The sequence below is a fragment of the Chinchilla lanigera genome, unplaced genomic scaffold, assembly GCF_000276665.1.
Source record: "Chinchilla lanigera isolate Chin_1 unplaced genomic scaffold, ChiLan1.0 scaffold00008, whole genome shotgun sequence".
Classification (NCBI taxonomy): domain Eukaryota; kingdom Metazoa; phylum Chordata; class Mammalia; order Rodentia; family Chinchillidae; genus Chinchilla; species Chinchilla lanigera.
In genome coordinates this window covers 36,782,759-36,805,869 of record NW_004955409.1, presented here as the reverse complement: position 1 = coordinate 36,805,869, position 23,111 = coordinate 36,782,759, and the positions used below count along the sequence as shown (strand labels likewise).

At 54.7% G+C, this 23,111-nt stretch overlaps 3 protein-coding genes across 7 annotated transcripts in view; 1 reads left to right on the top strand and 2 right to left on the bottom strand.

Annotated features, from left to right (window-relative positions):
• Window positions 1-2,149, top strand: part of Thtpa (thiamine triphosphatase) — a 4,374-nt gene extending 2,225 nt beyond the window's left edge. For 3 of the 4 annotated variants that reach the window (XM_013510425.1, XM_013510427.1, XM_013510426.1), the window contains exon 3: window positions 1,409-2,149. In XM_013510425.1, the coding sequence (XP_013365879.1) occupies window positions 1,409-1,502 (94 nt within the window). In that variant the 3' untranslated portion in view covers window positions 1,503-2,149. The remainder of the gene's footprint in view (window positions 1-1,408) is intronic. The other variant, XM_005377061.2, reaches the window with a different exon arrangement.
• A 115-nt stretch (window positions 2,150-2,264) lies between these two features.
• Ap1g2 (adaptor-related protein complex 1, gamma 2 subunit) lies at window positions 2,265-10,519 on the bottom strand. 2 transcript variants are annotated; one of them, XM_005377066.2, is made up of 22 exons: window positions 10,392-10,512; window positions 9,800-10,004; window positions 9,278-9,402; window positions 9,000-9,141; window positions 8,784-8,880; window positions 8,548-8,624; window positions 8,357-8,452; window positions 7,908-7,988; window positions 7,472-7,570; window positions 7,241-7,296; window positions 6,961-7,074; window positions 6,704-6,844; window positions 6,569-6,623; window positions 6,372-6,494; window positions 5,266-5,352; window positions 5,052-5,179; window positions 4,738-4,842; window positions 4,328-4,454; window positions 3,991-4,126; window positions 2,939-3,102; window positions 2,629-2,727; window positions 2,265-2,546 (listed from the first exon to the last, which is right to left on the bottom strand). In XM_005377066.2, the coding sequence occupies exons 2-22, from the start codon at window positions 10,001-10,003 to the stop codon at window positions 2,445-2,447; spliced, it is 2,358 nt and encodes a 785-aa protein (XP_005377123.1). In that variant the 5' UTR covers window position 10,004; window positions 10,392-10,512; the 3' UTR covers window positions 2,265-2,444. The 2 variants fall into 2 exon arrangements, with proteins under 2 accessions (XP_005377123.1, XP_005377122.1); XM_005377065.2 differs by lacking the exons at window positions 2,265-2,546; window positions 2,629-2,727; window positions 2,939-3,102 and having other exon boundaries at window positions 3,435-4,126; window positions 10,392-10,519.
• A 154-nt stretch (window positions 10,520-10,673) lies between these two features.
• On the bottom strand, window positions 10,674-20,867 carry Jph4 (junctophilin 4). Its single transcript, XM_005377060.2, has 6 exons — window positions 20,136-20,867; window positions 19,056-19,605; window positions 17,597-18,368; window positions 14,008-14,126; window positions 13,152-13,684; window positions 10,674-12,272 (listed from the first exon to the last, which is right to left on the bottom strand). The coding sequence occupies exons 2-6, from the start codon at window positions 19,432-19,434 to the stop codon at window positions 12,189-12,191; spliced, it is 1,887 nt and encodes a 628-aa protein (XP_005377117.1). The 5' UTR covers window positions 19,435-19,605; window positions 20,136-20,867; the 3' UTR covers window positions 10,674-12,188.
• Between the last annotated feature and the right edge of the window lie 2,244 nt (window positions 20,868-23,111).

Sequence of the window (23,111 nt, the reverse complement as noted above, 5' to 3'; positions counted from 1 at the left end):
GCTTTTGCCGCTGAGCTAAATCCCCAGCCCCTTTTTTTTGTCTTTTTGAGACAGGGTCTCGCTATGCAGTTCAGGCTGGCCTTGAGCTTACTTTGTAGCCCAGGTTGGTCTCAAACTCACACTAATCCTCCTGCCTCAGCCTCCTGAGTGCTGGGATTACAGGTGCGCGCCACCATGCCCGGTGAAATCTATTTTTTTTTTTTTTTTTCTTCCAGTACTAGCAATTGAACTCACCACTTTGCGCTTGCCAGGCAGGCGCTGTGCCGCTGAGCTAAATCTCTAACCCCTCCTAACTTTTTCTGTCCTTGTGTTTGTACTACTTCCTAGATCCTCATTTGTCCTTTTGCCTTTAAGTAAAAGGCAAGAACATTTCATTTATATGAGGCAGTAGGATAAGTGTTGGTAAATTTTTTTGTTCCTATTTTTAGTTTCCTTATGGACAGTTCATCCACACTTGTATACTTTTTTTTTTTTTATATCAGGAATGAAACTCAGGACCTTGCACTTGCCAGGCAGGTGGTGTACTGCTGAGCTATATCCTCAGCCGTCATCCACACGTGTATAGGATTGTACACCCCATGGGGCTGACAGCCCTGGGGTGCTGTTTGAGTGTCCTCAGCAGTCACACGATTCGCTTCCTGCCACGTGCTCAGCATGCTGCTGGGCACGACAATAGACTAGCCATGGCAGCTCCAGAGGTGGTAATTCTGTGTGAATCCTGCCCTACAGCTAAAGAGCTTTTCCCTTCTTTCTGCAGTTCTTGGTTTCTCTTTCTGTGTACATCTTTGTGCGTGCTTCATTACCAAGCTAATGAGCTTTGAGCTTCCTAGATGGGCTTTAATCTTGATTAGGGGACAGGGGCAGTAACTGAAATGAGTCTGTGTTGAGGCGTCCTCTGTCTTCATGGTGCCTGGGTCCCTCTTCATCTCTCCTTCCTTTTTTTTTTTTTTTTTTTGGTTTTTCTCCGGTACCGGGAACTGAACTCACGACCTTGCGCTTGCCAGGCAGGCGCTTTGCCGCTGAGCTAAATCCCCAGCCCATGAGCTAAATCCCCAGCCCCCATCTCTCCTTCCTAGATGACAGGCTCATGTGTAGCTTCCCAGCCACTCGTGCCTGAAGTAGCTCTTTTTTTGCGGGGGGGGGGCGGTTACTGGGAATTGAACTCAGGACCTTGCGCTTGCCAGGCAGGCGCTATGCCGCTGAGCTCTATCCCCGGCCCTGAGGTGCCTCTTTTAGGTCTCACTTTCACAGTCGATTGAGGGAGTGGTGAGAAGCTGGTTGATGGCATTCAGAATCTCAGTGCTGCCTTGAGAACAATTTTGGGGTCCTGGCTGGGTGGGCTGGCAGCAAAGTGAAAGTGTGTGTGGTAGCTCTGCTGCCTCTTTGCTCATTGTCCTTTTGCCCATAGGTGTGCCAGCACAGGAGAGGGCACCTGCCAAGCTCATCGTGTACCTACAGCGCTTCCGGCCTCAGGACTATCAGCGCCTGCTCCAAGTAGATAGCTCCAGAGAGGAGCCACAGGGTACTAAACATCCTGACAGCAACGTGGGCTAGGGGCTGTCGCTTCCCAGAAGGGCAAGAGAACTCTAGGTTCAGTGGGGTCCACACTGGATTCACAGTGCCTCTTTCCTTCTGATGTGGGCTCCTCTCTCTCCAGCTCTCCCTCCAGCTCTCCCTGTTCTTTTACCCTGTCCTTAGTTACCCCTCCTGGAGCCCTTCCTGGTTGCCTTCTCTCCCTCATCCGTCAGATGCAATCTATGGGTCGCCCCTCTCCCCTGGCCGCTAAGCAGCCTCCATTGATTTCCGCTCGTGTTTATAGGATTTCCACTTAGCCGTGATCAGTAGTTAAGCACAGGAAAATCCCTTGCCACCCCCCTCCCTTGGTCGATGCCATTGATTCTGCCAGCAGCTCTGAAACCGCCTTACAGCTGAGTTAGAGATGAGGGGAGGCAGCAGGGATTTCCCTGCCTTGGGGTGTGGGGAATAGCAGCAGGTTGGGAAAGGGTTGGGAATTCTTGTTAGAAATCCAGAAATTCTACTTTGATTTTTGCCACAGTGCCCAGCTCTGGCCCAGAGGGTAGAGCGCCTCTTGTGGCAGCTAAGGGACAAATGTGTTCCCAGACCTGGGAAGAGGTAGAAAGGAAGCCCTTATTACTGAGACAGGTTCCCAAGGTTCCAGGAAAGAATCATACTTCCTGTGTGAGAAGGTTCTTTCCTTGCTGTTATTCATACATATTTTCTACCTCAGACATATCCAAACACGGTTTTCCTCCTGCCTCAGGCTTTATTGGGCTTTCAGTATTTGTGGGGGAGAGTAGGTCCCCACAGTTTTGCAGTGACAAATGCAGAACAGAGTGCCACCTAGTGGTGGCTGTCGGGTAGGATCCCAGCTGCTGGGGCTAGGGGCTTTGGGGCAGGAGGATTTGGGGAGTGAATGGAGGGAGTTACTGCCATGTCTCCACAGGCAAGTTGTTCACCTCAAAGATCTCCTGCACCGACTGGCCAAAGTGGTTGTAGGTGAGGCGCAGCTTTAGCCGCAGAGGGGCCTAGGAATAGGAGCAGAGACCAGGGTTAGTGCCCGTGATGTCTTCCATGTCGGGGTCTTATCCACGAGGCCCCCAAACTCACTTTGTTAGGATTGAGGATTCTGAAGAGCTGAGTGATGGGCACGCCACCCCGAGCCGGAGCTGTGTTTCCACTGGGGGCCTGAAGCTGCAGCTGGAAACTCTGAACGCGGGAGGTTTGGGCAGAGCACAGTAAGGCAGCTGGCCCGGCTCAGGCAGCCCCTTCACACTGAGTGGCTCCAAGCCCTCTTCCCATACTTCCTAGGCACCTGTCCTATGTGCTGTTCCCTCCCATCTTATTCTCTCCCACCCGCTGCTTTGTGGCCATTTCTCCTAGATGCTTAGGCCATCACTGTACCCTGATCTGTACAAACCTTGGGCACAGCTGCCTGGCAGATGAAGTGGGTGACATCATCCTCTGAGGAGTTAGTAGTGGTGACAGTGATTAAGAGCAAAGCAGGGGTTCCAGGGTGTCGAGCAAAAGACAGATTCAGCCGTACTCCCTCACGTTCAAACACTTTGAGATTCGGGATGGGAGCTGGAGTAGGGAGAAGCACTCAGTGTGCAGGCTCGAGGTGACATGTTCACTCACTCAGCAACAACAGAGTGAGCACCGTTCACCCTTCAATGCCTGAGGGGCTTGTGACAAAGTAGACAGGCAGCTAGGTTGAGGTTGGAAGGATCACAAGTTCAGCGCCAGCTTGGGCAACTTGGTGAGACCTAGCTTAAAATTAAAAAAAAAAGACATGGGGTGTAGCTCAGTGTAGAGGACTTCCCTAGCATTTATGAGCCCCTGGGTTCAGTCCCCAACAATAAAACAGAAACTTAAAAAAAAAAAGGTTGAATGGGGCTGGGGATTTAGCCCAGCAGCACAGCGCTTGCCTGGCAAGCGTGAGGTCGTAAGTTTGATTCCCGGTACCAGAAAAATACACACACAAAAAAAGTTGAAGCTGACAGCCTAGTGGGGTAGGAGAAGCAAAAACAAAGATAATCGGTGTAATGGGTACTGTGAGTGAAGTAAATGAGACCAGCATAACTAGGAAGAACTACTTTAAATAGGAACAGTAGGGGAGAGCAACTGACATTTCATGGAGACAGAATGAAACATGCAATGCAAGGGCTCTGGGTGGGAGGGTTTGAGTAACTAAGGGGCCAGTGGAGTGGGCGCTGGGAGAGTGGCATGAGAAGGGCCAAGGAGGAAACAGGGCCCTGCAGAGGTGGCGGGGGGGAGGTCCAAACAAAGGAAGACAAGAGTGGACAGAGGGGACTGGTGTGATTGAATGAGCCTCACCTACCAACAGGGGGTGCTCTGGGTTAGGGGCGGGACGCACAGGAAGGGAACACTGAGCCACAGTCTGCAGCTCCAAAGGGGAAAGCACATTCCCACCAGCCTCCTCTACCACATGGCCCCCTTGCTGAGGTTTACCTGGGGGTGGTGGTGCACAGGGGAGATCGAGGAGGTGTACTAAGCCACCCTCTGGGGAGGGGTTTGGAGGGGCTGGCTGCTGGGTGTCCCCAGAAGCGTCATCCAGGAGATCTAGCAGATCCAAGAGCTTTGAGGTCTAGGGGAAAGGGTGGGAAGGATTAGGGCTGGGCATGGAAGGTGTAGGCAGTGATGGTGCAACTGCAACACAAACCCACTTATTTATGGAGAAGTGCCAACTGCAATTAAACCGGAGTACTGAGGTTTTAGTTTAGGGAAAACTCACAAAACATCTTTTGTTTTAAAACCACCACTGCTACAGGGCCTCCAGTGTCCTCACCTGGAGCTCTGTGGGGACAGGGCCCTTGGCTTTGGAAAGCTGCGCTGCTTCTCTGCTTTCCTTTGCTTTCTCATCAGCCTCACGGCTGCCATGGTCCACAAGGGGCATCTTTTCAAGGATGGCAGCTCTGAAACGGTGGAATACAAGTGTTCTTTTGTGTGAACCTGCACCTCTCACAAGATGCATCTGGCAGGAGAGCTGGCAACAAGGAGCGCCCTGGGCACATGGGGGTCAGAAGTGCCCTGTGATTTCCTAAGATGGCACACTTGAAGCTTAGCTTCAGTGACTGGGTGGAGGCTCTCCCTGGAAGGGGAAGGATGCAGGGAAGGTTGAGAGCCTTGGACCCAGAAGGGGGCATTTGGGGAAGGGCAGGGCCTTGGGTTCTGCAGGCAGCAGGCTGTGGGGCGCACCTCATGTGGTCGTACTTCTGGAAGAGCATGTTATACTCCACAGCCCGCTGCTGCAGCTCCACGTCCAGACAGCTCCCGTAGATGGACACCACCTGGCGGATGCGGCTGACCCAGTGTGGCGTGTGAGTGGCAGTGGCACTTTGTCCTGCCCTTTCACTCCAGGATGTGGCAGGGAAGGGGGAGGCCCGTAGAATAAGAAGACACTAAGCTACGTGGCTGAAAGGCTGGGAGGCACAGAAGTGTGTACGCCTGGAGACTGAGAAACCGGGGAGCACCATGTGGGGAACTTTTGACAGCCTGGAACTGCTGCTTACTTGGTGTCCCCCTGGAGCCGGGTGCTGAGCTTCATGAGGGCTGTGAGGGCATATCCGCGGGTGGCTGGCAGGGACATGTGGGACTGCAGCACCTTTTCCAGTAGGGCCACCACCTCCTCCTCTTCTACCTTCAGGTGTGGATGCATGTGATGACCCCGGGTCCAGCCCTGCTCCCTGTCATGAGTCCCTTAGGGGACTACCACGTAGGTCTCACCTGAAGGGGTTCAGTTTCCTCACAGTTTTCCAGCAGGAAGTCCCCATACTCCCCTATGCACCAGGCAGCCACCTGCACCAGCGGTTGCTGTGTGGGAGAAACACTGATGGGCGAGTGTGTGGGGTCCTCCTCTCTTCTAGACTGAAACATTCCCTAGGCAGTGCACAGATGGGTTGGCAGGGTGGGGAAAGGGAAGTTGGTAGGTAGGCTCTATCTAGTTCCTAAGTGCCTACTCCCCCCTGGTGGCCAAGCGTGAGAACGACATGGTCTAACCAGGTGATGGAGCCTGGAGTGGTGCTTGCTCTGAAGAAAGTGGGTAGTTTCTGCCCACCTTACTTAAGAATGGAAAAGGAGGCTACACGGCTGGGAGTGGTAGCGGATACCTGCAATAATGCACTCGGGAGGTTGAGGCAGGAAAACTGAGTTTGAGGCCAGTGTAAGCTACTTTTTTTTAGTTTGGTTTTGTTTTTCTTCCGGTACCAGGAATCAAACTCACAACCTTGTGCTTGCCAGGCAGGCACTGTGCCGCTGAGCTAAATCCCCAGCCCCAAGTCTAAGCTACTCAATGAGACATCTCAACAAAGCAAAAGGAGGGGGGCTATAGATTCTGGCCAGCACCTGTTAACTCAATCTACATTTGAGGTAATAATAAAATAAGTACATGCACAATGTTTTATCTGTCTCATTTGATTTTCCAGGCACGAAACTAAGCCCACAGGGCCTAAAGGAGGTTAAGTTAGTCACCTGGGGTTCACACAGCCAGTTGGTAGCAGAGCCAGGACAGCAGCCCAGATACTCTAATTGAAAGGCAGGCTCTGTCTTTTACGTGGTACTAAGGCTTGAGCCCAGGGCCTTCACACTGAGCTGTATCTCCAGCAGTTTTATTTTGTGACAGTCTCAATAAGTCACTCAATTGCCCCAGGTGGGCTTAAACTTAGGATCCTGCTGCGTCAGCCTTCCAGAGTGCTGCGATTACAGGGACACTCAGCCATGCCTTGTGGCTGACTCTGAGGGCAAAACCGTTCAGAATCCAGTGCAAGAAAGGGACCTAGGAGGGGCCAGGGAGTTCCTGGGCAGCCCTCAACTGTGGCAGGTAGGGATGGTACCTGAGAGATGTCCTCTGCCAGGGCATGGTAGAGGCGGTGCACAGAGTAGGCATGGAGCTCCTGGGCGCCTCCAATCAGTTGGGTCAGGTTGGCCACTGCATCATCCCGTACATAGGCACCTGCCTGGAGTGGGGTGGGTAGCCTGTCAGTGGGATGAGCTCTGCTACTCCCGCCCAGCTCTAACCAGCCCATCTCACCGTTGTCAGCACATGCAGGATGGTGTCTATATGCCACCGCTTGGTTGGAGCAAACCTAGGGGACACAGCTCATCAGTCCTGACACTATCCCTTGGAAGACTGCATCCTCTCTGCCTGCTGGCATTGTCACCTTACCTCTCTGCGGCCAGCAGGATGCCTGAGGCACAGTCCGCACGAAGATCCGGTGGGCAGGACTCCAGAAAGGCCTGCAGCTCCTGTGTCATAGCTTGCACATTGGAGCTGTTCACCAGAGCCAGGCTCAGCTCCAGGGCCCGCCTGGGGGAGGAGACAGGTGTCTGCAGGTATCCCAGGTCACCCTGCTGCTCTGGGCCGGTTTGGATCTTGGCCACTTGACACTGGCTCCTCCGTCCTCTTGTCCCCGCTCTGCTTACCGGCTGAGGGAGGCATCAGTTTCTCGCAGACATTCCACCACGGTGGGGCGATGTCGCTGCACAGCACTGTGGTCAGACTGTACCACCCTCAGCAATGAGGTCAGAGCCACATACCTGGCCAGGGTGGGAAAGGCTCTATTGTACCACGGCCAACAGCCCTGACAGTCTGTCCTGCCTGGATATAATGGTAAGAGGTACGCAGATCGGGAGGTTCTGGAGGGAGACGTTCAGAAGGCCAGGGTTTAGTGGCACAGCCTAGCAAGACACCAGGGACTCTTACCTAATGTTCTTATCACTGTTGAGCAGGAAGTGGCCAAGAATGTTGACAGCTAGAACCTGTAGGGGACAGAGGGCTGGGACATTCACAGAAGACACAACCTGTTCACTCAGGAGTAGAGACCACATGGCATAGGGTGACAGGTACGTGGGAGAAGCCAGTGAACAGGGCCTATGTGTGCCTGGCTGAGGCAGGTGGCAGGCAGGGCCCAGTCAAGAATATATGGGATGATACCCGTAGACCAGCTGCAGAACGGATGTCCATGATGGTGAGTACCGTCTCAAACAGGACAGCGCTGCCGGCATTTCGGCTGGTGTTTGTATTGGTGGCCACCTAAGTGGATGCGAGGGAGATGCATGTGCACGGGGCTTGTGCTCCATCCTAGGGTGCTGGTGCTTCTGTCCTGTTTCTCATTTCCCCTCGTCATTCCACAACCATCCAGCAAAGTTCCCCAAACCCTATTATGTGCTAGGGCCAGCCTGGGCACTGGGGCAATAGCACTGTGACAGCCTGTGTCCCTCCTGCATGGCTTTCACTGGTTAGAGAAGATGGAGGAGTGCTTAAATGACTGCTGCACAGTAACAGTCCATGTGAGGGATACCCTGGGCTGGTAGGCCCCACCTTCCCTCCACAGGGGGATCTAAGCAGTGGCCCCCTTCCGAGCCCCCACCTGGGCCAGCAAATCATTCATGGTCTCACTGCTTTCCTCGTGGTTCCGGCCCAGGATTCGAAGCACACGAAGTATCTGGACCTAAGGTTGTGTTAACAGGTGGAAGGTGAAGGAGTTAATAGGAGTTGTGGGCCAGAGGAGAAAAATCCAACATTGAGGGCTTTGGTGAGCCTTTTAGAGCCTCCCACCCCTCCCTCTCATCTCCACAGGTGCTTTATGTGGGAGATCAGGAGTTAAGGACAAGCTTTTATTTTTATAAACTGGATTTTCTGAACTTTAAGCCTCTCTTCTCCCCCAGCTGGTTCTGGGGGGACCAGGGCAATCCTGAGCTTGCCGGCCTCCTGCACAAGACACTGAATCATAGTGTCCTCTAGGAGGTGACCACTGACAATGGTCTTACTGCTAAGCCTTCTCTGTTCCAGGGGCACAACCGGGGGAGGTTACCCCACCTGCAGAAAAGGGTCACTGACTCCAGATATGCTGTGCTCTGTGGAGTATCCTGTTGTCACCAGAGTTCGGAGGATCTGCACCAGCTTGGGTACCACCTGGAGGGAGCACACAGCCTTGACTGGGCATCCATCCCCATCCTCTCAACCTTATGCCCCATTCCTCCACCACCGCCCCTCTTTCACCAGCCCACCTTTCGAAAGTGCCTGAGGGCTGCAGGGCTTCGTTGGCAGAGCTCCATGATCAGCGTGATGGTGCCCAGCAGGATGCCTGGGGTCAGGGTCGGGAAATGAATGGGGGGGCCAGGGCACAGGACGGCCTACTGCGTGCATGTTGATGTGTGTCCTAAGAGCTGGTGCTCCCGTCCTGTTTTTTACCTCTGTCTATAGCCAGACCTGAAGCAGAGGATGGGGAACCCAGCGGCCTTACCATGGTGGCGCTCGTGAAGCAGTTTGGCACACGGTGGAAGGAAGATGTCAGAGAGCTCAGGGACTTTTCGAATCATGTGCACTGCAGTCAGAATAGCCTGCCGGGGTGAGAGGCCTCAGATAGAACGGGGGCCCACCAGGTGGGGCTCCTCACCACTCCTGCCTGGCAGACCAGGGAGCTTCTGGAGGGACAAGTGCTTAGACCTTTGTATCTCACCTTTTTGCGTACATAGGGGCCTGGCCGTAAGAGCAGCTTCTCCACCTCTGTGGCCAGGTCCCGGCACATCTCAGCAGAGCCCATGGTGCTCAGAGTGCACAGAGCCAGGCCTTGAACTGGCTGAACCCCCTGGCTCAGGTCACTGCAGGGTTGGGAGGACGGACACTTAAGCCTCTGAGAAAACCAGGCCTTCCCACTCCATACAGCAGGCGGCCCCCTGGGATTGGTTTTCCGTTCTCCCGTCTCCCTGATTTGGAGTGCCCCCAGAATCTGCTCACTTCTTGATGCTGTTGGTAATGAGCAGGTGGGCATCGTGCCTCTCATCCAACAGAAGCATGGCCCCCAGGTAGCCCACCCTCTTGTCTATGAATCGGGGGGAAGCAATCAGTTTCAGGCACTCCATCTGTAGAGAAGGGGGCAGACTGGTAAGGGCAGGGGTGAAACCAGACACTAACATCCCTGCTCCATCGTTTCCTTAACTACTTTAAGGTGGGACATGATAACTACCACCCTCTCTTCAGCCAGAGAAGGTGCTTGAGATTCAGGCTGGGGGGGGCAGTTTCAAGGGCCCAGGAGTGGAGGAGGAGGGGAGAGGAAAGGAGATGCCTTCAGTGAGGCTGGTCAGAGAACGAAGGGTTTAGGTCAGCTGACAAGCAGGGGTTGCAATGAGTAAAGGGGTTTTTCAGTGCATGGTGAGGGCTCAGAACTGGAAAGTCAAAACAGTCGGGGCACAAATACGTGTGAGCAGGTCCACGACCCGGTCTCCTTGAACTCCAGAGGGAGGTATCTCTGGCCATTACCTGTCCAAAGTGGGCGGGGTAGCCCAACATGTGGACGTAGAGCAGTTTGGCCAGCTGGCGGTGCCTCTGCACTGGGTCCCCATCACGGAAGGATGCCCGGATATGGGCGCTCTCCTTCTGGATCACCTCCCGTTCCTGGGCCTGAGTCTTAGCCCCGCGAATCTCCTCGATGAAGTCCTGAAGCTTTAGCGACGACACCACCATGCTGGGGGAGGCGGGCGGAGCCCAGGAATGGACAGGGCTTTAACACTATCTGGCCGGGTGGTCGGCCTCGTCCCATGCCAAGATCTTAAGGGCCCTGATGCCACCGCTACGCTAAAATTGAACCGACATTTACCTTTGCCCACCCGGGTCTCCAAATGCCACCGCCCAAAGTGCTCCCAATACGCATGCGTCCCCAACCCACGCCTGTTCCTACCGAGCGTGCGCCTCTGCCTCGCCTATTACCCCCTCCCTCCCCCACCTGGTGTCCCATCAGCGGCTCAGCCTTTGCTTTCCTTCCAGGGCCCTGCGCAGCTGCTTTTGCGAGATCCCTTCCCGCCATTTCTATCTGGCGGCTTCGGTTTTCCCGCCCCACAGCGCCAAGTCTCACCTGTCTTCAGTTTTAACTGTGCTTCTCTACCCCCCAGCGCTTCCTGGTTCGGGGCCCAGTAGGGGTTGGAGCTTGATCGGGTGCTTCCCTCTCCCCGCCTCCACCGCGGGACCCGCCCTCGTGAGGCTTCCGACCTCGGTCGCCTTAGGGGATGGAGCTGTTGCCCGCGAAGGGTGTCGGGCCTGTATAATAAAACTGCTGTTTTTACATTCTCATCGCCGGGAAAGTCCCGGAGAGCTTGGGTTTTGAAGCCGTCGCAGCCTAAAGGAGATGACGATCCCCCCCTTTTTTGAACTTTTTTATTAATATATTTTTTGTTAAATTTCTTTGTATTTTTTTTCCTGCAAGACTTGTTGTTGGCGGCACTATTGTATAACTTCAATCCCAAATTCCATGAAATAGAAATCAGAAGTAAAGGTTGAAAGGGGAGGAAGGAGGGAGGCAGGCCAAGGAGTAAACAGAGTTTGACTAGAAAAAAAGAGGGTGTGTGTGGTGGGCATTCCCGGGCAAGGCCATTCCTTGAGGGAGGGGGTTGGCAGGCAGTTGTCTCTGCCTCATGCAGGGGAGCGAGGAAAGATCCCCAGGGGACCCTACAATCCCCTTTCTAGGGCTTCCTGCCTCCAGGGGAAAAGCTAGTACCAGGGATCAGCCAGCAACCTCCCACAGGGCTCCCCACCCACCTCAGCCTAGGTCTGACTCCCACTTCCACCCTCCTGGGAACTGGGGAGATAGCGGCTTCCTTTGATCCCCTCCTCTGGCTGTTTCCCATTCCACAAGATTCTGACGTGATGGGGGAAGGGACAGAACCCATTTGGAGACTGCTAGACTTGTCACAACTGCTGCCCCATGGGCTCCTGTGAGCCTCCTGGTTCTATCTCCCCAGAAACACCTCCCCCACTACAAATGCGAGTTGGGGAGCAGGGTCCTGGCTTAAATGCCTCTAATCCTCTGCAGTAGCATTGTCTCCTTCAGGCCCTATAGGAATTTAATCAAAGGCCACAAGTGAGTCCAGACCAACCAAATAAACTTTTAAGGGACACAGAAGGGCAGAGAGGTCACTGGCAAAGCCCGAGAGGGGTGGGCTTGGCCGCACTGGGTATTTTTTGTTCCTTTACACGTTGCTCTTGGTGTGGCATGCCCTCACAGGGGGTCGGAAGAGGGACGGGCTATAGAGGAAAGAAAGAGGGAGATTCTAGGACGGTATTCTACTGTTCCCTTCCTTTAGCTTCTTCCAGGGAGGATCAAGCTAGGGAAGAACCTAGCAAGGGGCGGGGAGGTGAGGTAATAGCCTCCAAGGTAAGAGGCGGAGGCAGCATCTCTCCCAGCCTTTTCACTCGGGCCAGGAAGCCACAAGGCTCAGCCAGCAGCTTGTCCAGCATTCAGTCACTTCATTTCCATTTTCTTCCTTCTCTCCATTCAGCGTCCAGGAGACTCCTCAGGACACCAAATCCCCACCCTCAGTGAAGTTTAGGTTTAAAGAAAAGGTGGGGAGGGCAAGGGGCAATGGTCTGACTTAGATTTGTGTGTCTCAGAGATGAGCACCTCTGAGAGAGAAAAGCCCTTCATATGTAAACAATCTAGAGAAGAAGGGGATGAGGGAGGGAGAGACAGGTCCAGGATAAATGAGAGAATCTGAAAGAAGAGAGGGAAGGCAAAAGCAAGAGACAAAAACAAAGAGGGGCAGAAGAGAAAGGAAAGATAGGAGAAAAAACAACCAGGATGAGGAAAAGAGAAAAAGGCAGGCTGAAGGGGTGAAGAGGCAGGCAACCAAAGCCAGAACTAGGCCAGGAAGTAGCCTCAGGTGAGGAGCTGGGAGAACAGGAACGCCAGGCTGAGGTCCAGGAGGGCCACGGCTCCCACCACCAGCGGGTTGGCAGCTCCCTAGAGAGACAGAGGGGGAAGCAGCCTCAGTCCCCAAGGACCAAATCCACTGTTGTGTCCTGCCTCCCTGTCTTGGCTTCAGTAGCAAAGCTGAAGGTCCCAGTCACCTCCCTGCAGACAGCAGGTAGATCTCCAACCTTTGCTTTGTATTGCGAAACCCCCTTCTCCCAGGCAGTGCCCCACCTCTGCTCTGGCACTTTCAAGACAGGGCCAGCCCTTTCTCCCTCCTCCCTCCGCTCCCCTATCAGCATATCATGTGGCTCAGGCAGAAGGTGCCTGGCCTTAGTAGCAGACATTGGCAGCAGCAGCCAGTACTGCAGTAAGGCAGAGGGATGGAGGGGGTGAGGATGTGGTTGCTAGGAAACAGGAGATGGCCTGGAATCCAATCAGAGCAGAGGGTTATGGAGAAACTCCGCCTCTTCTGGTCTTCTGCCTTTTTTCCTATTTTCCTCCTTCCCAGGAGAGGGAGGGGGAGTGAGGGTAGGGAGGGAAGAATTTTTTCTTTTTTTATTTCTGGGCACCAAAGAGAGAAAGTGCGGAGGTGGGGGTGGGGGTGGAGTAGGAAACTGGGAGCTGGAAATGATATGGAAGGAGAACAGGCAAATATGTTCTGGTTCTATCATTAATTATTAGTTTGTAACTGTGGGAAAGTTACTTTAACTGCCGTGGGCCTCAGTTCCCCCATCTGTCAAATGAGGGAGCTGGAATTGAAGGTCTCTAAGGTTCCTTCCAGCTTGAAAGTTGGCTATTTTTTGAAGTGGGATATGATCCAAGACTAGTCTGGCAGAGAGGAAGCTGAGTTGAAATCAAAGCCCCTTAGGGGGTCAGAGAGGCCCAGAAAGGGTGGGAGGCTAGGTGCAGGGACAGGGGATGTCTCACCGGCTGGGCAGGCCTCTCAGTTGCAGCAGGTTCCTCAGATTCTTCCATCAGGCACCCAGCATCCAGACCCCTTGGGGAAGTGCCCCTCAGGACTGGACTGGCAACAGGCTCAGGCTCTGAGCCCCCCGAAGCCCTCAGCTGGGGCAGGGGTTCTTCATCTTCACCTTCCTCCTCTCGAAGACTTCCCGAACTGTCGCTGCAGCCTCCAAGGAGGGAGGAACCATCTCTGGGCCCTGGCCCCTGCATCCCAGCCTCGTCCTCAGCCTCATAGCCGGCTAGTTCCTCCACCTGCTCACCTGGGCCCCCCCACTCCTCAGGCCAAGATTTAGGGCTGGAGAAGGGGCCCCAGTCCCCTCCAGGTGGCAGTGGGTTCCGGCAGGCAGGGGGTCGCCAGGGCTGGCGAGAGGAGGCAGGACTGCTGGGCAGTTCGGGAGAGCCCTCTGATGGGGTTAGTCCGTTCTCGTACACCCCAGGGCTGTCCTCATCCAGTGGTTCTGTGTCGGAACCTTCTGAGTCCTGCCTGGGTCTGCGGCCTGGGTAGGGACAGCTAAGCATCAGTGGGGCTTGCTTGGCTGCAGGCTGGAGCAGTTGTAGCCCCTGAGGTACTTCCCAGGCCTTTGGTATCCCCAGGCTCCTTGCTTCTCAACACCAGACCCAAACCCCATTACCCTGCTCCATAATTCCCAGTCCTACTCCCCAGACAACTGGGTGTGGTTCCCATCCGCTACACCCTTGGACTTTGTACTTTGGCTTTTCCCATCCCCAGACTTCTGGTGCTTACCAGCCCCTTTGCAGTCACCTGAGCCTCTCTCGCCCTCCAGGGGCTCACCCATTCCCCAGGCTGCCCACACCTTACCTGGAGCCTCTAGCATGGGCTGCAGGTCCTCTGCGATCAGTTTGGCCATCCGTGCTGCCTCCACGGCCTTCTCGGCAATGCTGCTGGCTGCCACTGCCTTCAGGAGGGCGTCTGCGGCCCTATAAGGGCCCAGGGGAGAGAGACTTAGTGGATCTCCCCCCACTTTAACTGCTCAGACACTCCATCTCCCTCGTCCTTGTCCCCACCATATCACATCCTCGGGGTCTTACTGAGCTCACCTCTGGAGTCCTCACCCTGCCTCACGCTCTGCCAGCTGCTCCCCTTCCTGGGCAGGCCAGACAAGCTCACTTTCATTTCCTCTCCTGGACTGGGCTGTTTGCTGTCATCACACCCCGCTGCTCCTCTCGCACCCTCTACCCTTGAGTCCTGTAGTAACACTTCCACCTTTCAGCGACAGGGGCCAGGCCCTCTCCAAACTGTTATTCCACTGCTGTCCTGTTCCCTGCCTAGTGACAACTGAGCTTTCTCTCAGCACATCCTCGGCAGTCCAGCTTGATGCTTACAAGCTCTGATGATTGCCCTCTTTGCAGGGAGAACCTCCTGTTGTTACCAACCCCTCATACCCACTGGGCTCACATTCCTCCCTGTGGTGTCCAGGGCACTGTCCAGTACCATGATCTTTCCTTCCTTGCGGGTCTACCTCCCCACTGCCCCCTTCTTCTCCCTGCCACTGCCAACCCTCCTTATTACTTAATCCTACCTTTTCCAGGGCAGTTTTCCCAGCATGAGAATTTCCCATCTGGCTTTTCTGTGGCCACTTACCACACTGTTCTCCCCACTGTCACTGGCACTGTTCCCCTACCCTGCCCTATGCTTTTCTGAGCTTCAGAACCGGAATAAGGGTGGATCTCCCATTTATGCTACAGTTGCACCCTCTTCTCTCTGCCAGTATTTTCTCAATATTACAGTTATTCTTCTGGGTAAGCTCTCAGTCTCTGTTTCACGCCCCTGTTCCATCTTGTTCTGCTCCCTTGGTACAGGTCACCTGGAAGCATTATCAGTCCTTTGTCCATTGCTGTTTCTCAGTTTTCCTGATGTCAGATGCTTCCTTGATTTTTCCCTGTCCCTCCCTGCCCTTAGTTGCAGATGGCTTACAATTGTTAAATTAGCTCTGTAATCCTGACTGAAGTGTGGCATAAAAGAGCGGAGATAATCAGATGGACTTTGATATGGGCTTGAATGGTTCAAGACCCCCGACTCCTTCTGGCGACAGGCTTGTGGCTTAGCAAGGCAATCTGGACCTGAAGGATAGTGATGTGCACTGTAGTCTTAGGTCCAACTCCTATTTATGGAAGGACTTCAAATAACCCTGTTCTTTGCTGTCTTAGGGTGTTCAGACTGCCTATGACTAAGCCTGTCCTGAAACTGAGCTGGTCTTAGGGTTTGGAGCAGGGTATCAAGGCACAGTCTTGAGTTTCACTGAGTTCTCTTGACAATCACGACATGACAAGGGGCTGCATTTTTGTGTCTGGAGGATATGGATGATGAAGTCTAAGCAGTAGACTTGCTCAGGCATCAAGGCCAGGCTCAGGCTACCTGGCAGAGGCACCTGCTGCTGATGCTGTGCTGTTCCCATGGCAGCCAGCAGCCAATCAGTTTCCAGGCCTGTTGCTGGGGAGACCAACCAGCCTTTTCCCACAGTCTGATCCTCTAGTTACCGAGATCAGTTTTTTCTTGCACATGCCTCCACCTTATCTAGCCCAAAATGTTCCCTGTTGCTCTGCACCCCCCCACCCCTTCCCTGGCTTAAAGCCCTGGATCTTAACAACCAGGCACTCAGATACATCTACAGATGTACATTCTCTGGCACAGACATTACTCTAGGTTTGACATGTTCACACTCAGGCATAAACATAAACACACACACCCTGTGACCCATTATACAAATTCACTGAATTATACTTGGACATATCCTGACCTCTATCTAGCTCTCTGAAATAGTCTTGAATGTTAATAAAATCCCTTCACTGTGCTCTCATCTCTTTTAAAAAAACTTCAATATATAAACACTCAGATGTGAGCTTTCTAAATCAGGGGCCTATGAGTCCAATTACAAATAGAGTTTTGGCTTTCTTTACATCTGTGGTACCTAATTCAGGAGTCACAACCCCTATTAAACACTCATTGAGAGCCGGGCGTGGTGGTGCACACCTGTAATCCCAGCATTCAGGAAGCTGAGGCAGGAGGATCATTGTGAGTTTGAGGCCAGCCTGGGCCACAAAGTGAGCTCAAGGCCAGCATGAACTGCAGAGCAAGACCCTGTCTTAAAAACAAAAACAGGGGGCTGGGGATTTAGCTCAGTGGCACAGTACCTGCCTGGCAAGTGCAAGGTCATGAGTTCGATTCCTGGTGCCAGGAAAAAAAAAAAAACCCAAAAAACAAAACAAACAAACAAACAAAAAACACCAAACACGCATTAAACACTTGGAATGTGACTGGTCTGAATGAAAATGATGTGTTATAAGTGTGATTTACATACTAGATTTCAAAGACTTGATCCAAAGGGAATGTGTAATCTAATAACTATATTGATTATGAATTGAAATATGTTGGATATACTGGCTTAATACAAATATTAAAAAACTTTTTCACCCATTTTTAAAAATTTTTTTTGTCTTTTTGAGACAGGGTCTTACTATGCAGCTCAGGCTGGCCTTGAGCTCATTTTGTAGCCCAGGCTGGCCTCAAACTCGCAATGATCCTCCTGCCTCAGCCTCCTGAGTGCTGGGATTACAGGCGTGCGTCACCATGCCAGGCTCTTCTTATTTATTTATTTATTTTTTTGGTTTTTCTCCAGTACCAGAACCGAGCCCACGACCTTGCGCTTGCCAGGCAGGCGCTTTGCCGCTGAGCTAAATCCCCAGCCCCCTCTTCTTATTTTTAATGCGGCTAATAAATGATTTATAATGACATATTTGGCTTACATTATATTATTATTGGGAAGCAGTACTTTGGATAGCAAGGTTCCTGATGGATGGGAATGTAATCTGATTTACAGAAAGAAATTTTCATTTATAAGTAAGTCCTCTCCCTATACCTTCACCTAAAGTCAGGGAAGCAAAGCTGGGAGAGACTAGCTTTTTCAGATGGGTGGTCAGGCTGCATAAATTAAACCTCCCCAAGGCCCAAGGCTGAAATGGTGCCAGGCTGGGGCAGTTAGGAAGGTACCACTTCCTGTTCTGCCCAAGGCTGACACTCCCAGCCTGAGGCCAGAAGCCTGGATGGGCTGCAAGAGCAAGACCAGGGACAGGTCAGTTTCAAGAGGTTTCTGGGCAGGAAGAAAGAATGCTCATTGCTACTCCCACACACAACGATGGATTCAATGGACACACATCTCCATGCAAAAGACACTGAGACACAGTTTTGCACCACTTCCGCAAACACCCAGCCACCCAGTTATACCCAAATCCACCTGTAGCCTCAGATATAAACACCTCAAGTCCCAGGGCTACAATTGCCTGGCCTTAGGCTTGCTCTTTCCCATCAGACCCTAGGCCTTGGACCTTGATCCCCTCTTGGACACCCCTCTCCTTTTCTGTGTCTAGCGTACTCTCTCCTCTTGGCCCACCTGGCAGCGGCAATCTCCTGGCGCTGACGGGCAGCACTCACGGCTCGACGGGCGCCCTCGACGGCCCTGTCCACCTTCTCCTTGACTTTGCCCCGACGCAGGGCCAGAGGCAGGAGGCTGCGAACACGGCCCCCGTGCACCAGCCGGTTGCGCTTGTACTTGCCCTCTTCACGGGAGCCGTCTGGACGGGTGGTGCGCCCGTAGCCGTGCCGTCGGTTGCCCAGCCACTCGCCCTCGTAGCGCAGCCCGTTGGAGCGCTGGCTCACGCCGAAGCCGCTGCGCCTGTCAGCACGCCACTCACCAGCGTACACTTCAGTGGCTGAGCCCTCGATCAGGGCGGGAGGCGCTGGGACGGGAGGCCCGCTGGCCTCGGAGCCCGGCGGTCCGGTGCTGCCCACTTCGCTGCTCACCTCGCTGCGCAGGGATCCCCGCTTGCTGCCCAGGGAACTGCGGCGTCCGCCTGCCCGAAGCCCGCTGAGCAGCAGCGAGCGGCGGAAGAATCCACCTGCTGCTGGAGTGCGCTTGCGGGAGGACGCGCCGTCGGCGTCCCCAGGCCCGGCCAGCACGAAGCCGCCCCGGGAGCCAGAGGCTGGGCTGCCTCCCTCGTCGCCCGGCAGGGGCAGGGGTGGGGGCGGCGTGGGGGGGTCGCTGTGGCCCGAGTCCAGGGAGGTGCGGCGGGGTGAGCGCAGCAGCGCCGCCTGATGGTAGGGTACACTCTGGCGCACCCCGTAGCCGTGGCGCTTCCCGGACTGCCACTGGCCCTGGTAGGTGCCTGCGGGCAGAGCAGGATAGGGACAGAGTCAGAACCCGGCGCTCATGCTCCTTGCATCCCAGGCCCCCAAACCCTTGAAGGCCCAAGTGTCAGGTGGGAGAGGTGGAGGCAGCTGGCATGGAGGCTTGGAGGGGCACTGGGAGAGGCAGCCAGGTTAGGCTGGGTCGCAAGGTGTAGCCAGGCAGTGAAGAGCAGGTAGCAGCAGACACGTGGATTCCGGCACTGTGGGTAGACAGGGGAAGGCGGGGCAGGCAGGCTGGGGGTGTGTGACGGATGGAGGGTGTGAGGGACAGGCTGATGAGGGTGTAGATAGGCTTGTGACGGGCAGACAGGACTATGGGGACATGCTGACTGGGCCAGTGGTGTGAGCATACAGGCAGGCAGCGCAGAGTCAGGGACCCTCAGGCAGAGAGCGAGAAGCAGGCAGGAGACCTTCGAAGGAGGAAGGCATGCGTGTGCTGCTGGGAGAGGCAGAAAAATGGGGCTAGAGTCATAGCATGGGGAATGGTACGAGGGACAGGTGGGTGTATGGAGAAATGGAAGGATGGGCGCAGGGGAGCATGTGTCTGGGAAAGGCGTGCGCGGAACAGCAGGGCGTGGAGGGCCAATGCTGGGGAAGGCACCAGCGGGGCAGGCCGGCGGGGGGCGCACGCGGACTCAGGGGAAAGCAGTGGGCCGGGCCCGCACCTCCGTCCGAGTAGGTCTCGGTGCCGTAGCCGTCCTGAAAGCCGTCCTTCCAGAGCCCGGCGTAGCGCAGGCCGGATGCGCTCTCCCACACGCCGCTGCGCCCCTTCAGCCCGCCCAGCCACTCGCCGCGGTACGTCCAGCGGCTCTTGCGCTCCACGCCCAGCCCTTCGCGCTTGCCCTGTTGCCAGTGGCCCTGATAGCTGTGTCCACCTGGCCCGGTGAAGACGCCCAGCGACTCGAAGCCGTGCGCCCAGCAGCCGCTGTACTCGCCCTGGGCGCCGGGCCCGGTGCACACGCCGTAGCCATGTGCCCGCCCCGCCTCCCAGCCCCCCACGTAGCAGCCCCCGTCGTCAAAGTCGAACTTGCCCCCGGGGGACATGCATGTAGTTGGCGCGGCCTCAGCCCCCCGGCGGCTCAGCGCATCCTGGGGCTGGAGAGCCGGCTGGGGGCCTGGGGGCCGGGCGAGGCCTGGGGGCGGGGGCAGTTAGACCGGGGCTGGGCGGAGGGGCCCCAGCGCGGGCAGGCAGGGCCGCACCCTCATCCTGAGTGGCTGTGGAGAAAGAAGGGGCAAATGGAGAGCGAGACCCCTCCTCTTTGCCCACCACTCCCCGCCAGGTGGCTCAGGAGCATCAGCACCGCCCCCCAGGGCCCCCTCCCCCGCCCCGTCAGCAGCATCTTCCAGCCGCTCCCAAGCTTTGGGGGCGCGGGGGCTTCTCCATCCTCCCAACTTGTAGAGGGCGCCTCCCAGCACCTGGGGCTCCAACCCCAAGCAGGAGTCCCACTTCATCAGCCTAGAACCCCAGATTGCAGCGGAGGGAATGGCAGTTGCGGGGTGTGGGGGGGGGAGAGCTGGGCAGAGTCCTAGGCCACCGCTTTCCCTCCGGGTTGGTATTAGGACCCCGCTGTCCTGGTTCTTTGGTTCCCCAGTAAACCGGGGAGGGGGGTAGAGGCTGTGGCGGGGAGATAGGACCGAGGTGGGAAGACGATTTGTGGGGAAAGGATGGAGACGGGGGAAGCTCTGTAGGGGAAAGGCCAGGTGGGGATGGGCAGACGGGTGGAAAGGAGGGGGCAGGTACTCACCCTGTGGGCTGAGGCGCAGGCTGCCTCCCAGGCTCGGCGTCCATGGCAGGGTACCTCCACTCCCACCCGGGCAAGCCAAGCCCCCTCCTCTTCCGGAGAGACCGCTCTAACCCAGAGAGGGAAGGCAAGGCGCGGGAGCTGTGGGAGAGTCCCCTCTCTCCCTAGCTGGGGGGTGAGGTAGTGGCAGGGGTGGGGGAGAACAGAAGAGTGTAGGGGGAAAAATCTGCCTTGGAGATAGGAAAGAGGAGTTGGGAGCTGGATGAGAAGGGGGAGGGGGCTATCAAGAGGGGGTGTTTTTATTATTTTTTCTTCTTATGGTTGGGAGAAGAAAAAAAAAATCAAAATTCCGATTCCATCCCAGCACAAATCAATGTTTGCTCCATCCCAGCATCACGGGGGAGGCTGGGCCAGGCAGATTTAAAGGGGCAGAGAGAAGAGAGCAGAGAGAGGAGAGGGTGGGGAGAAGAGGAGACGACGAAGAAGAGTCGGTGGCAGAGATGGGAATGGCGGGGAGGGGGTGTGCCCAGGAAGAAAAGAATGGGTACCCACTAGCCCTGCAGTGAGAGAGGAGGCTGTGGGGAGGAGGACTGAGCGGTATGGAGACCCCCAGGGTAGAAAGAAACCCTGGCGTGCAGGCTGGGAGTGGGTGAGGCGAGAGGAGGAGAGAGGAGCTAGAGGGAGGAGACTGAGCTGAGGGTGGGGAGGCAGGGGGAGGCCGGAGCCAGGCGGGGGAGGAGAGATGCTCTAGAGGCCGGGAGAGGGCGAGCAGAATACAAAGAAAGAGGTGCAGGGGAGAGCGCTAAGGAGGAGGCAGATACAGCCAGGGAGGGAGGGAGGGAGGGATACCCAGTCTGGAGCTGGTGAGGGATGGCCAGGGCGTGGAAAAGCAGGGAGAAAAGAAAGGGAAATCCAGAAACAGACATGGAGATTGAGAAACTGAAATAAGGGTGTTGGAGGGAGGGAGAGGCACTGCAGAGAAGGGCAGGCATGGGTATAGAAATCCTGGCAGGCAGAGCCCAAATTGAGGGAGAAGAGCCGGAAGTGGTGCTTGTGGGGGCCCTAGGAAGAGAGGTGAACCTGCCACTTTCCTGCCTGGAAGCCTGGCTCCACAAATGCTTTTCCAGACCTCACCATCCTCCACCCTCATCAGCTGTTTCTCCCAGGCTTGGCCCTCTACAGGGAGAGGGGTGTGTTGTTTGTGTGCTGGGGTGTGGTGCTCGTGCTTGGCTAGGCGATGAAGCTTTGGGGGCTGTAGAATCTTGGCTTTTGCGAACCTAGAAGCAAAGACACATAAATATGTTTAGGCAGGCTCTCGTGGCAAGGGCCCTTCTAGCCCACCACCTCTCTATTTCTGTCCACTTGCCAGAGAGGAGTAGCACATCTGGACCTTAGTGTTTACTGACAGACACAGGCTTCTGTTCTTCAGGGATTTTGCATCCAGTTCTATCTCTGCCCCTAAGCACTCAGGGAGGAGGAGGACATTGTGTTACTGTGCCCAATTACACACAATAAGAGAGATGCACTCAATTGATTGTACAGCACCCCCCCTCCCATTTTAGAGAAGAGAACCGAGACCAGAAGAGGAAGTCACTCAGGAGAAACCACAAAGCAGAGGTGGCAGAGCTAGGATTATAACACCACAAGAATTTTCTTTCTTTTTTTTTTCTTTCAGTGCTAAGGCTCAAACCCAGGGCCTGGGCATGCTAAGCATATGTTCTACAAGTAAGCTACACCCACAGCAGATTTCAGATCTTTTGAGTCAAGTAATTCCTCCCAGAGTTCCATGTGCTTGGGAACCTCCCTTAGACTCAAAGTCTCCATTTTGAGTACTTTGGTAAAATAAAGAGCATGAAATAAACAGGGGTTTTCTTTGCATTGTGTTTTCCTCAAATCTTTATGATGAGAAACCTGTAAATTTTAAGCCTCCAAGGTGGGGATCGCGTCTCTTGAGCGCTTGGCACAGAACAAGGAAGCAGTGCTTTCACTTGAGACACGACTGTTGCTGGATCATTCCTTCATTTCTCCGGTCATCGCCATTTACATAGTTTACTGTCTGCCAGGCATCTGGCCAGGAGTTAGGGTTCCAGTGGAGAATACCTGGTGCCTGCCCTCACGGAGTCTCCTATCTAGTAGAGAAGACAGTTGCCAAGCTTTCTAGTGCGACTAGTGCTCTGCCAAGTTCACAGGGTAAAAAGAGGGACTAGGATGGAACTGAATTTAAGTTGCTCCCTAGAGAAAGAGGCATTTAAACTGATTCCCACATGAGAGAGTTCTGGGGCAGGCCTGGCTGCATTGTTCAACCCTAGATATTTAGCTCTTCCTTCTCTACCCAGTCCCTTGTCCCTGTGATTCCCCTTTTGGGAATTAAAGCAAACAAGAAAACACAATCTATGGGACAGGGAGGCCTGTGCCCTGTTCTTGAGGGAGGCAGCGTGGCAAGGGTGAGAGTTGGGGCCTGCTGCCTTACTGGTGGGTGCTTCTGTAATGTATTCTGAGATGCATATTAAGGTGCAGGGTTTGATGAAGCCCTGAAGAAATCTTGGACAGAATAACCCAGGAATGTGTGGGACATGCAATCCCAGTCCTCTATATCTCTTGGAGTGAGAGTCAACCTTGCAGCCCCTGTTTGATCTCTCCCTACCAGGTCCTGCAGTGCCCCTTTGTGGGGGAGGGACACTTTCCCCAGAGACTCCCCTTTTGTTGTACCACAATTTAGGGACATTCAGGTATTCTGGAAAAGGGAGCTAATGTTAATGGGAGCAGCTCTGCACTAGGAGCCAGGTACTGTGCTTGGCACTCCATCTATATTACCTCATCCAATCCTCGAACAAAACTGTAACTGTAAGCAGTCCGTGCTGGAGGCTACGAGCTGGGCTTCGAAAGATGGAAAAACCTGAGCACATTATGTATCTTTTCTGAGCTGCAGCTGGTGTATCTCTAAAGCAGGAACATCATAACCTGTTCCACAACTTATTG